Source organism: Lepidochelys olivacea (genome assembly GCF_965140295.1).
Source record: "Lepidochelys olivacea isolate rLepOli2 genome assembly, chromosome: 26".
Taxonomy (NCBI): Eukaryota; Metazoa; Chordata; order Testudines; family Cheloniidae; genus Lepidochelys; species Lepidochelys olivacea.
Window position 1 is genome coordinate 14,733,859 of NC_140436.1, and position 13,083 is coordinate 14,746,941.

At 52.6% G+C, this 13,083-nt stretch overlaps 1 protein-coding gene across 1 annotated transcript in view; it reads left to right on the forward strand.

Moving 5' to 3' along the window:
- The window catches only part of FER1L5 (fer-1 like family member 5), an 81,252-nt gene that overhangs the window by 31,267 nt on the left and 36,902 nt on the right, over positions 1-13,083 (forward strand). The window contains exons 18-27 of the mRNA XM_084614983.1: positions 514-596; positions 674-786; positions 1,567-1,680; positions 6,051-6,228; positions 9,393-9,517; positions 10,531-10,631; positions 11,271-11,382; positions 11,580-11,632; positions 12,170-12,359; positions 12,850-13,005. Coding sequence (XP_084471109.1) covers positions 514-596; positions 674-786; positions 1,567-1,680; positions 6,051-6,228; positions 9,393-9,517; positions 10,531-10,631; positions 11,271-11,382; positions 11,580-11,632; positions 12,170-12,359; positions 12,850-13,005 — 1,225 coding nt within the window. The remainder of the gene's footprint in view (positions 1-513; positions 597-673; positions 787-1,566; positions 1,681-6,050; positions 6,229-9,392; positions 9,518-10,530; positions 10,632-11,270; positions 11,383-11,579; positions 11,633-12,169; positions 12,360-12,849; positions 13,006-13,083) is intronic.

Here is a 13,083-nt window from a genome sequence, read left to right on the forward strand (position 1 = left end):
GGAGAGCAGGATGGGGTGAGGCTGGCCAGTCTGGTGAGGGAAGAGCCAGCAGGGACACTGTGGTGGGTGGAAGGGAAGGGACCCATGTGGGGTTCATAAATACACAGACATGTTATGTTAGAGAAGGCAGGTCAGGGAAGTGTGCCTGGTCCTTGCAGCAGGAAGGGGGAGGTCTGGATGGCCCTTGGTTCCAGGGAAGTTCATTCTGCGGCTGGCCCCAAAGGAAGCTCTGTCTACTGCCCTGACGATCCTTACAGCAGACAGTTCCCTTGGGCCACAGCAGTGCCAGTGTGGACCGCAGTCTCATCCCAGAGCCTTGGCCAAGTTTTAAATGCCCTGGTCCCAGGCTTCGGAGCCCCTTGACGACAAGGACTGGGTAGGCAGAAGACAGTGTTTGTAGACCCCAGGGTTTGGTAGGGGTGCACAGAGCTTGGTGGGCCTTTTGTTCAGCAGCCCCCCCAGCCCGCTCCAATACCACAGAAAGGCTCTTTGCTGTCTGCTCTGCACTTCCAGGGACCGAGCAAGAAAAACGGACATCCTTGGGACCACGTACATCAGCCTGTCCGAGGTGTCTTCCACGGGGGCTGAGATAGAAGGTAAGGGGCTCTGACTGCCCATCGAGAGCTGGCTTCATTCTGGGCTCTCTCCTCTCAGGTTCCTCTCTTGGTTCCAGGGGATTTCTCCGGGTTCCTGCCATGCTTTGGACCCAGCTTCCTGACCCTCTACGGGAGCCCCAAGGAATTCACCAGCCTCCACGACCCGAATGAGAAACTCAACTCTGGGAGCGTAAGTGTCTCCCTTCCGTTCATGGCCTGGATCCCAGGAAGACCATGGCCTGGGGGCAGGGTCCTCATGACTCCCAAGCCCTGGGGTTGCCATGAGTCCATGCCAGTGGGTCGTAGCATGGCATCTGGCATGCCCACTACAGCACTGGGTTGACCCTGGCCCCTCACTGACGGGAGCACCCTACAGTTCCCCAAGTTGCTCCAGAGAATGGTGAATTGTACCGGGGGAATGAGAGGGTGACCAGTAGGTGACAGCCCATCTCCCCAAACACACACAGTGTCTGTCCTCCGCCTTCCCCTCTGAGCACAAGGCACGGAGGCATGGTCGCTCCTGGGACAGCAGGCCACTTCCAGCCTACTAATGCTCCCAGCCTGCATCGTCAGCTTGAGCTACCTCTGGCTGTTATTGAAGGGGAAGTTAGGAGGGGTGGCAAAGAGGTCTGAAGGAGCAGGGGCAGACCTGGGAGGGGGGCAATCTGCAACAGGAAGAAATCTGCCAGAGACCTTTCTCCTCCTGCTCGGCCCATAAGTTGCCTCTTGCTGCCCTGAGTTGTCCCATGAGCTGCAGAGCCTGGCCTGCATGGAGCCCCCGTAAACATCTCAGTGAGGGGCTCAAACAGTTGTTTGTGCTGTTTGCGCTTGATGTCAGGCCTGGAAAAAGAGTGAGAAAAGTTTCCCGGTGCTCCTCCCTCTCTTCTCTTACCCCTCTTACAGGGTCTCCCATTCCCTTGTTCTTCTATCCCCTTCCCGCCCCTCTTCTGAGGACCCATTTGTCTTCCAGGAGGAAGGGGTGGCCTATCGAGGTCGGATTCTAGTGGAATTAAACACCAGCATGGATAGGACCCCCGAACAGGAAATAGAGGAGATCCCTGCAGAAGCTATTGCCAGGGTGGAGGTAACTAGCCCTGACTGAGTGTGTGACCCCAACACCCCAGCCAGCCATGGCCTAACAGCGAACGGGGCTGGGAAGGGGAGCAGGGGGACAAAGCTTCTCAGGAAACAGTTCCAGCAGAAGGGAAGCTGCACATCATCTATGAATTGTAATGCTGTGTGAGCATCCCAGCCAGCCCTGTATGAGCAGTGATTGCCCTGGGAGCTTCCCAATGGCTCTTCCAGGAGCCCACAGCAGTTAGACAGAAACACATGTTCACATGGCCCCTGAGCCCATTTGAGATAGGAACCATAATAAACTCACCGTGCGGTTCTTACTGCCACGTCTCAGAGCAGACTTGAACTTGACAACAAAACATGTCTTGTATCCGTGAGAAAGGCAGGGCCCCAGAATCTGTCCTCTTGGTGCTGGGAGAATATTGGAAAGAGGTTGGAGCACATCTCACCCAGTTACGCTGACCATGCCACAACCATCCCTGGTCCTTCCCCACCAACGCACCTCTCAGCAGCTCTGTAGCCTCTGCTACCAGGGACATCTGAGACAGAACATTTGGCCTCCTCATTCAGAGGAAATGTAGATGGGGAATGACAAAATAAAGCGCTGTAATACCTTTTTGGAAGGGAGATAAAACCTCCCAAGCTTCAGGGTGTAGCTACTAACTTTCCAGGGTGAGAATGAGACCATCATGGGGGCAGATTATCCCACATCTGTGACTGTGAGGTTTTTGCACCTTCTGCTGAAGCAGGTGGTGGTGGCCCTTGTGGGACATGGGGCTAGATGGGGCCTGATCCCATCTGGCAATCCCCGTGTGCCTAGGAAAGTACAGAAGGGCTGCAGCCTGAGGTTCGGCAAAGCCTCCCTCCAAAGGTCCCATCACTGGTGATCCCATGAGTCTGGTTCTTTCCCCACCGGGATCAGAGGCCGTGTGTGTTCCTGGTGGGTATGTGACTTAGAGAACAGGAACCCCAGGGTGTCATTTGACTCTTTCCTGTGTCATCAGTCACTGGCTTTTCTTTCCCTCCAGTGTTCCCCTCTGCCTGGGTTCTTAATTTAATCATGTTTCTGGAATTTTGGTGCCTCAGGGTCTGGCAAGATAGGTGTTCAGGGGGATCCTGCACATTGGCTGGCCCTTTGGGGAGCGGTCTCCCAACCCCTGAACTGTACATATGCAGAAAATCCAGCTCCCTTTTGTGGGTTACCCTGTGTTTCCCCCTCCCTGCACTGAGTCCTTCCCTGCCCCCTAGAGGGCTGTGATCCCTGCTCTCTGGGCTAGGGGTGTTTAACCTTCAATCAGATTCACCTTTTCTCAGCAGCTTTCCCATAACTTCTCCCTGACTCTCACCCGCCTGGGGGAACCCCCCCCCCTCACCGTCCCCGCCCATAGGGTCATTTGCATTCTCACAAATGACCACCTGGCAATTTCCTGGTCCCAACTCCTCTGCTGTCACAGGCGTTGGAGCTGCATCTTGATGTAAAGAGACACAGTTACTTTCCAAACAGTTATCAGGAATAGCATCCTGAAAAACTGGAACCTGGATTGGGGTGCCCTCCGCCACCCCTTTCTCTGTCCCTGGGAAGTCAGCTGTGTGACTGCTCCCCTCCAGGAGGTCAGTTACACAAATCCCTCTCAAAACCTGGGTCATGGGCTGAGTGCCTGGGTGACAGATGCTGACCAGCCATCCTGCTAGTGTCCTGGGCATCCTGCCCCAAGTGTCTAGGGTGGAGACATTCCTGTACTCCCACTATTCCTTCCCCCATTTCCTCCCTTGGGCCCGCTCCCAAGACACATTTCTCTGTGCTCCCTAGGAAGGGTTCTATCTTTTGTTCAGCTGCAGAACCCTTCCAGCTAACAACTGGGACAGTTTCCTTAATCACTGACCACCCCTCTCCTGCCCCTGCGCCTGAGGGCATGTCGCCTTCTGCTGGAAAGGAGCTTGTCTCAGCCCCTCCCATACTTGGAAGCACCCTGCTTCCCTGTGTTACAGAGTCACAGGAATCCTCACCCACCTCAGTGGTTTCTGAGATTCCCTGCCCCTTCTCTGGGCTCTCCTCTGGGACCCATTTCTCTCTGCTCCCTAGAGCTGGGTCTGTCTCTGGTTCAGCTGAAATTTGCTGGCCGCTAACAACCTGGACAGTTCTCTCCCTGGCAGGCATCACGCCCCCATCCCTTCCCGAGGTGGTGTTGCCTCCAACTGCAGTGCAGAGATTGGTCTTCTCGTATGCAGGCCATCGGTGGTCCCAACTGCGGATTTTTGGAGTGATGGGAATGGTTGGGGTCAGTGGTTTCTGGTTCTGCTTCTCTAGCAAGTCCAGTTTGTGGTTTTTCTCTCTTTCTCTCTCTCTCTTTCTCTCTCTCTCTTTCCTTCTCCTCCATGGCCAGTTTCTTTAGTAGCAATATTCTCTCGTGTTCTCTTTCTTTTTCTGCAACCTGCAGCCTAAAAAGCTCCACCTCGCAATCACTTCTCTGCTTTCACTCATTTTCCTGCTTTTCTGTCCCTACTTCCCTTTCCTGAAACAAGCAAACAGAAAATAACAAACCGGTAGCCTCCTCCTGACTGTCCTTAGCCACCACACTTAAAGCCTTTACACCAATATATGAAGTGCAAATCTTGCTCAGTACAACAAGCTGTGTATTTCACACTGCTCGCTGCGCCGCTGTGACGGGATATCCCCGGGTGCAGCCTGGGACCGTGGGACCACTGTGCCTCCTGAACTCTCTCCAGCCTGGGCTCTCTCTCACAATGCCTGGCTAGTGACCAGCAGCAAACCCCCCCAGGCGCTGTGATCACTCAGCATAACCGCATGTGGAGCCCCCACCCCCAGCTAAATTGCATGAATGCTCCCAGAGCCACTCATGGATCACACAGAGAAAGGCACCAGCCAAATCCCCCCAGCTCCCAGCACTGTACCCCAGGAATATACTGTCACCACTTCATCAATGGAAAGTGGACAGACACCAGCCTTTGTCAAACCTGAGCAGATTTGCCCCACACTTCATACAAACTCACTGATAAAGATAAACAATTAAACAAATGTATTGATGATAAAAGGTAGACTTTAAGTGACAGGCAAAAAGTCAGAGTTAGTTACCAAAAGAAGTAAAATATCAGCACGCAGTCTGAACTCTCAACCCGATTAGAGTGAGCAACATCTAGATGAAGCAGTTTTTCTCACCCCCCTGGATATTGCAATCCTCAATATACAGGTTTGTTCCTTAAACCTGGGCCAGTCTCCTCTGTTGGAGTCTTGTCTTCTTCTCAGTGTCTTGGTTGCTTGCAGCGTAGGTGGGGCCAGGAGAAGGCCCAGTGTGTGTCCACTCTGTCTGTTTTACACCCTCGTCCATGTGCTTGGAGAACACAAGTCCAGGCATGTCTGGGGGCATTGCTGAGTCACCCAGCAAGGTTGCAGACATGCCAAACCTGCGAAAAAAATGCAGAAATTGGGCTTGTTTTTGGCTTAATTGGCTTGTGAGTTGCTTGTTGGCTAGTTTTTGGCTTGTAGCTTGTTGCTTGTTGTAGCTTGTTGCTTCTTTTGTTTTATTAGCTCCTGGCAAACAGGGGCAAGGAGCGGAGAGAGTCAGGGGTGCACAGCGGGCCCACCACAGTCCCAGACTGCATGCTGGGGGAATCTAGTGACGTAGGGTGTTGGGGTTCCTAGGGAATGGCTTGTTTTGGCCTTGTTTTGAAATGGGATTTGCTTGATTTTTGGCTTATTGTGAAAGTCGGGGTGCTTATTTACCGCGTGAAAGTTGGCAACTATGCAAGGTTGAGCAATTCCCCTGGTGTGGCCTCATGCAGGTGAGTCATTGCATTGTCGCTCCCTTGCTGGACAATGGCTGTTGATGGGTTGTTTGACACCCTGCCCGGGCGTTGATTCTTTCCTTGATGTTGCCTCTGGATAGCTAATATCTCGCTGATTCCCCAACTTACAGCATGTTTGAGTGACCACCATACAACACAATTCTCACAACTTCATATGCGTTAATGATACACATCTATGGACAGAGAAATGACTTTCAGCAGATCATAACCTTTCCCCTGATACCTTACAAGGCCTGCTTTATATGTAAGATCACAATTATATGAAAATGAGGAATATGGGGGTTCCAGGATGCTCCCCCAAGGTATAGAATGACACAGTATGATCACATCTCCTGCTGGTGACTGGCCCACACAGAGGATACAAGCCTGCTACTGCCATCAGCTAGGGCTGTCACTCCTTTAACTCAAACAGCAGAGGCTGGTGCTTTTGCTGCAGCGGGTCTCAGGTTGGGTCCTTGCTGATGACCAGCAGGGACAGGTGATAGTGACCAAGACACCATCACCTGCTCCCTCCCCATCCTAACCCTGCCTGTTGGGTCTTTCCTTTGCCAGCGATACTTGTCCCGGCGCAAGTATGGCCTGTGTGCCATCTTCTATTCAGCCACCATGCTGCCCGCTATCAAGGAGCTAATCCAATTTGAGGTCAGCATCGGGAACTATGGCAACAAGTTTGACGTGACATGCAAGCCCTGTTCCTCAACCACCCAGTACAGCCAAGCTGTGTTTGACGGTAGGAGCAAGGCAAGGAAAGGGGAGACGAGACAGGCTGGCCAGGAAGCGCAAGATGGGGTGGGAAAGCAGGGAGGAAGTCAGGAGAAGGAAGAGCTCTGTTGAGATGGAGGGATTGAAGAGCCAGATTCAGAGAGAGCAGAATTTCCGTTCTGCAGGAAATCCAGACATTTCAGTGGTTGTTCCTCTTCCAAGTCAGAATGAAAACAAAAAAATTCCAAACTTTTCTGTAAAGTGAAATTATCCAGAAAATGTCACTGGGGTCAGTTGAAGTGTTCCGGTTTCAATCAAACGGAAACATTCCCTTCTGATTTCGACTGCTTTAATTTTATATTACAAAAATATCAATTTTGAAACCAAACATTCTGCTCCCATAAGGTCAGAATGTTCTGGTTTGAGCTTCTTGAAACACTTCTAGTCAATTTTTTTCCTAAATGAAATGATGTCCAAATCACCCCGTTCTCACAGAAACGTTCAGTTTTGACAAAGTGGCATTTTCCAATAGAAAAATGTTTATTGGAAAATGTTTGACGAGCTCTCTTCCTGGGGGGCAGATTGCCATGAGCCCCTTCTATCTGGGCTGGGGCCAGTCCCAGTCTCTGGACACACCAGCCAGAGAAGTGGTAGATATGCTGGAGGGTAGGGATTGGATACAGAGTGACCAAGACAAATTAGAGGATTAGGCCAAAAGAAATCTGATGAGGTTCAACAAGGACAAGTGCAGAGTCCTGCACTTAGGATGGAAGAATCCCATGCACTGCTACAGACTAGGGACTGAGTGGCTGGGCAGCAGTTCTGCAGAAAAGGGCCTAGGGATTACAGTGGATGAGAAGCTGGATAGGAGTCAACAGTGGGCCCTTGTTACCAAGAAGGCTAACAGCAATTTGGGCTGTATAAGTAGGAGCATTGCCAGCAGATCGAGGGACGTGATTGTTCCCCTCTATTCGACATTGGTGAGGCCTCATCTGGAGTACTGTGTCCAGTTTTGGGCCCCACACTACAAGAAGGATGTGGAAAAATTGGAAAGTGTCCAGCGGAGGGCAATAAAAATGATTAGGGGGCTGGAGCACATGACTTACGAGGAGAGGCTGAGGGAACTGGGATTGTTTAGTCTGCGGAAGAGAAGAATGAGGGGGGATTTGATAGCTGCTTTCAACTACCTGAAAGGGGGTTCCAAAGAGGATGGATCTAGATTGTTCTCAGTGGTAGCAGATGAGAGAACGAGGAGCAATGGTCTCAAGTTGCAGTGGGGGAGGTTTAGGTTAGATATTAGGAAAAACTTTTTCACTAGGAGGGTGATGAAGCACTGGAATGGGTTACCTAGGGAGATGATGGAATCTCCTTCCTATACACATACAATGATGGGGTCTAAATTAGCTGTTACCACTCAAGAAGGAGATCTTGGAGTCATGGATAGTTCTCTGAAATCATCCACTCAATGTGCAGCAGCAGTCAAAGAAGTGAACAGAATGTTGGGAATCATCAAGAAAGGGATAGATAATAAGACAGAAAATATCATATTGCCTCTCTATAAATCCATGCTACGCCCACATCTGGAATACTGCCTGCAGATGTGGTCGCCCCATCTCAAAATAGATATATTAGAATTGGTAAAGGTTCAGAAAAGGGCAACAAAAATTATTAGGGGCATGGAACAGCTTCCATATGAGGAGAGATGAATAAGACTGGGACTTTTCAGCTTGGAAAAAAGGCAACTAAGGGGGGTATGATAGAGGTCTATAAAATCATGACTGGTGTGGAGAAAGTAAATAAGGAAGTGTTATTTACTCCTTCTCATAATACAAGAACAAGGGGCCACCAAATGAAATTAATAGGTAGCATGTTTAAAACAAACACAAGAAAGTATTTTTTCATGCAATGCACTGTCAGTCTCTGGACCTCCTTGCCAGAGGGTGTTGTGAAGGCCAGTACTATAATGGAGTTCAAAAGGGAGCTAGATAAATTCATGGAGGACAGGTCCATCAATGGCTATTAGCCAGGATGAGCAGGGATGGTGTCCCTAGCCTCTGTTTGCCAGAAGCTGGGACTGGATGATGGGGCATGGATCACTTGATGATAACCTGTCTGTTCATTCCCTTTGAGGCACCTGCCATTGGCCACTGTCAGAGGACAGGATACTGGGCCTGATGGACCTTTGGTCTGATGCACTATGGCCGTTCTTATGTTCTTAGAGGTTTTTAAGGTCAGGCTTAACAAACCCCTGTCTGGGATGATTTAGTTGGGGTTGGTCCTGCTTTGAGCAGGGGGTTGGACTAGATGACCTCCTGAGGTCCCTTCCAACCCTGATATTCTATAATTCTATGTTGTGAGGAGATCCAACCATTGCATCCCATGTGTTGCTAACCCCCTGGGTCGTCTGAGTGGTGAGTGATCAGTGTCCCTGCTCTGGATCCCTCGGGCATAGTCCCAGGTGCAGACCCTGTATCTGACATCCACCTTGGCAGTAGGAACCCACAGTCCAGCCACCCAGACTCTGACACCAGTGTCCCAGCCCCACCCCTCACCTACACTCCCCAGTTGCTCCTTTGGCTTGGAGAGGCACTCCTTTTTAAAGCGGTCTCAGCCCCTCTGGGGCAGGGAATCAAGTGGAGATGCTGCCGCTCTCCATCATCCCAGACTGCGGGGATTCCAGCCCCCTGCCCCAGACAGGTTTCTGTGTAGAGAGTCCACGCAAAGGCAATGGTTCACTCGGCGAGAGCCATGCACTGGTGATAGCTCCTGATGGCCTTATCATGCCTTTCCCAACAGAGCTTCCTCAGGGCTTGTCTATACTTAAGGCAGGCTGTAAATTGACAGGTCAGAGGCTATTCTGGAATAACGACATGTGCAGACAAGCCCTCTCTCCCTGTCTAGTTCATGGGACCTAATCCCCAGTGATGGTTACAGTTACAAACCGTGTTCATACAACCAGCTGGAATTCATAACTGGACACAGACCTATTCCTCAAGCTGTCATGGGGCCCTCACAGAGTGACACGTGTCAGGCCCTACAAACCCAGGGCCAGCAGCAGGGGAGAGAAGCTGCATAGGGTGCACGCTGCTAATATTAACTCACCCAGCCTGCTTCTACCCAGCATCTCCCTAAGGAACATGCCTGAGCTCCCCTGAGCCAAGTGGTTCATTCACTTTCCTTCCTGCTGTCCAGGAAACCATTATCACTATCTGCCGTGGTACGACACCAAGCCAATGGTGGCCATCACCTCTTTCTGGGAGGACGCTAGCTACTACATGGACACCCTGAACATCATGCACTCCACACGGGACAGGCTGGTGAGTGCAGGTCCTGGCTCTGCAGGGAGCAGGGCAAATCACCGAGATCAGGCTGCAAAGCTAGGCATGAATCTGGGATGAGGGACAGCAGCAGAAAGGGGTTGTGCAGTTCTGGGGCTGCATGCAGAGGGGCACCCCATCACAGAGCCCGCAGGGGACAGCTCTGATGCGAGCATATCTGGAACGCTGTGGACAGCTCAACGCCAGAGAGATATTGGCAGGCTGGAGAGAGCTCAGAGAGGAGCAACAAAAACCGTCAAGGGGCTGGAGGGGTGAGCCTGCAGGGGACGATTCAACTGATTAACTGGCCCTCGCTTGGCTAAGTGGTGACTACGGGCAGGAATATAACAGTCTGCAAGTGTGTTACGGGGTAAAATGCCAAGGAAGGAGAAGGGCTGGTTAGGGGCACAAGGAGGGGGAGTGAGGAGTGAGGGGTGGAATTAAACAGCAGGATGTATTAGGCTGTAGAATCGTCTGTCTCCCAAGGAAAGGGATGGAAGCAGGGGGGCTGGGAGCCAGTGAACCAAACTGTAAACCCTGGATACAATGGAAACCACTTCAAGCCATGGGGTGTGGCAGGACCCCTAGTTCCAGCACCTATGGGTGGAAGACAATAAAAACTCGACTCGACCAAACCCTGGCATGTGTACAGTAGAGAACAATCCGGCATTCACAGCAGATGGCCTGGATGGGCACTAACAGGCCTTTTCTACCTCTAATGACTATTATAACTTTCGTATAGCTCCCACGCCAGCCACACCCAAACCCCTCGTGCACAGGCTCTCCTCGCTCCTTTCTTCCTGTGGCTCCTCTTTAAGCTCCTCCCCTTCACAGCTCGAGGTGGACCCAAATACTGGATCTGTCCTGAGGGAAGAATGTCCATTAAAGTCAATGGAACGACTCCCTGTAGACTTGACTGGGAGCTGAATCAAGCCCTAGTTGCACTGTGCCCTGGCCCACCGGTTGGAGGATGAGCCGCAGATAAAGTCTGACTTAATTTCCTTCTCCATCAGAAATTGAATCTGGATGCTCTGAGATCCGTCCGAAACGCCGAGGATCCATCTTTGGGTAACATCTGGAAGAAGCTGCTGGAAGAGCTGCTGGAGGACTGCAAGTGAGCCAGGGCACTAAGTGTTGGTCTCCCTGGGTATGTCTACACTATAATTAGACCCCCATGGCTGGCCCGGGCCAGCTGACTAGGGCTCGCGGGGCTCCAGCTAAGGGGCTGTTCAGTTGCAGTGTAGACATTCAGGCTCGGGCTGGAGCCCAGGCTCTAGGACCCTGTGAGATGGGACTGTCCCAGAGCTCCAGCAGCAACCTGAGCCGACCACAAGCCTGAGCCCCGCAAGCCCAGGTCAGCTGGCAAAGGCCAGTCGTGGGCTTTTAATTGCAGTATAGACACCCCCGTGTGGGCAGGTCAGGAGTGTGAACAGCTTTTATCTCTGAGGATGTGTAATAAAGTAATAAATTGCTTTGCACTCCTGTAGCTCTCCAGGATCTCTCTGTGCTTTGCCGATGGTACCCAGACGGTGAGTCAGGACTCCTGGGTTCCATTCCCCACGCTGTCACTGGCTCTGGGTGACCCTGAACACAGCATGGGCCAGCCTTACACCAGACCTCAGAGCCAGATTTCCAAGTGTGCAGCACCCTACATGCCCCCAATGTGCTGAGCGCCTTTGGAAACCTGGCCCTTAATCTCTGTGATTTAGATCCTCACTGTGTTGAATGGGAATAACACCTCGTGTTATCTCAGTTTCCCTAGTAGCAACATTGACCTCAGTGGAGTCACTCCAGATTTTCACCAGTGGGACAGAGATCGCAATCTGCGAGCACCTGGCCTTGAGATCCTCCCGGGGAAGATGCCGTAGAAGGGCAAAGTATCATTTATTACCGAAGGGGCTCCAGAACTGTACGAGAAGGATGTATCGTACGATCCTGTCTCCAGAGGTTGGCAACTCTGGGCTTTTGATTGCCAGACTATGGTGCAAGCTCTCTCAGTGCCTTTCTCCCATGCTGGATCTCCAGTGTCTGTCCATGTCCGCACCATCTATTGGCTTCCTAGCTGAGCGTGGAGCTCAGGCTCTGTCCTCATGACATGTCTTCATCTCCAGAAGGGTATTTTCCAGCTGGGAGGAGTTAGGAGAAATGGGGCTGGAGAGCTAACAGGGTTACACCTGAGCTAAGCAGTGTCTGGGGCATGGGGAAAGTGATAATAGTCTGGAAAAGTCTGAGGGGTGCGAACCCCAAGGAGGAAAGGGGGTTGTTTAGGGTGGGAACGCGGGGTAAGTAGGAGCGATGGGACAGAACTGAGAAATGGAAACCGAAGGCTGACTGTCAGGGGAAGCTTCCTGCCAGTGAGATCTGTGAGGATGTGGGACCGGGGTGGGATGTCCATCGCTTGGGACATGTAAAACTGGACTGGACAAAACACTGCCAAAGTGCGGCAGGGAGCAATCCTGCCTGGCCAGGAGCGGGGCGGGCCACGTCTTTTCCAGTTCTGACCTACATGATGCCGTGGGTCAGTTCCACATTTCTCATCTCTCCACCTGTGAGCCGAGGGGCAGGTCAGTTCTCAGACCCCCCTTCTCTCTGCCCTGGGTAGCTGGTGGCAGTGAGGGAATTCTGACCTCTCCCTGTTGATGCTCCTTGCAGAAGGCTGCTGCCCAGTTTGGAAGGTCGGATGACAGCCACAGTCCTGGATCAACAGCTGAGGGACCTGCGTGGTCGGCTCCTCCACCAAGTAGCCAGGTCTGCAGAGAGGCTGAGCACTGGGACTAACCCAAAGACCCTGATCCTCAAGGTAGAGGACTGGCTGCAGAGGATCAACTCGGTCACTCCGGAGGTATGCCAAGGCCTTGCGCCCCTCCCCCAGACACCATCCCCAAGCGGCCATGCCCACCAGCCTCTCCCCTAGTGTCTGCTGCCTCCTGAAACTTGTGCAGTTCTGCAGTGGCAGCCCCATAGCGGCAGGTCTGTAGCTCTCCCGGGCTGAGCATCCTCCAGACCTGTTCCGGAGGAGAAGGGAGGCATGCTTAGCCATGGGGCCCGCGCTCTGCGGTCTCTGACCTTGCTGTTCGTTCCCTGGGTCGCTGGGAGCTAGGCGTGATGCTGAGTCAGTGCTGCAGAGCTCGCAGAAGGGCAGGATGGTTCTTTGGTCACCCTGGGGGCTGCCCCTGCAGACAGGCCTAGCAGGGGGGCCAGGCTGGCATGAGGGGGGACCCTAAGGGGCTGAGTTGGCACAGCCCCTGCCATGGGAAGGAGAGCAGCCCAGGAGTATCCTGCAATAGCATCTGTGCCGTCTCTTCTCTCTCCTGACGTGCTGCCACGCCCAGGCCCAAGCCAGCATGCCCGACGTGGCGATCTGGATGCTGTGCAAGGAGAAGCGGGTGGCCTATGCCCGGGTGAAGGCTCACACCATCATGTTCTCCAAGGCCGGTCCCTGCGCCTGTGGCAAGCTGTGTGGGAAAACCCACACCCTCTTCCTGAAGGTAGGAGACGGGCCAGGATCTCCGCCCCTCTCGCTCGCCTCGGGCTGCGGGGAGAGCCGGCCCTGCCCACGCCTGGTG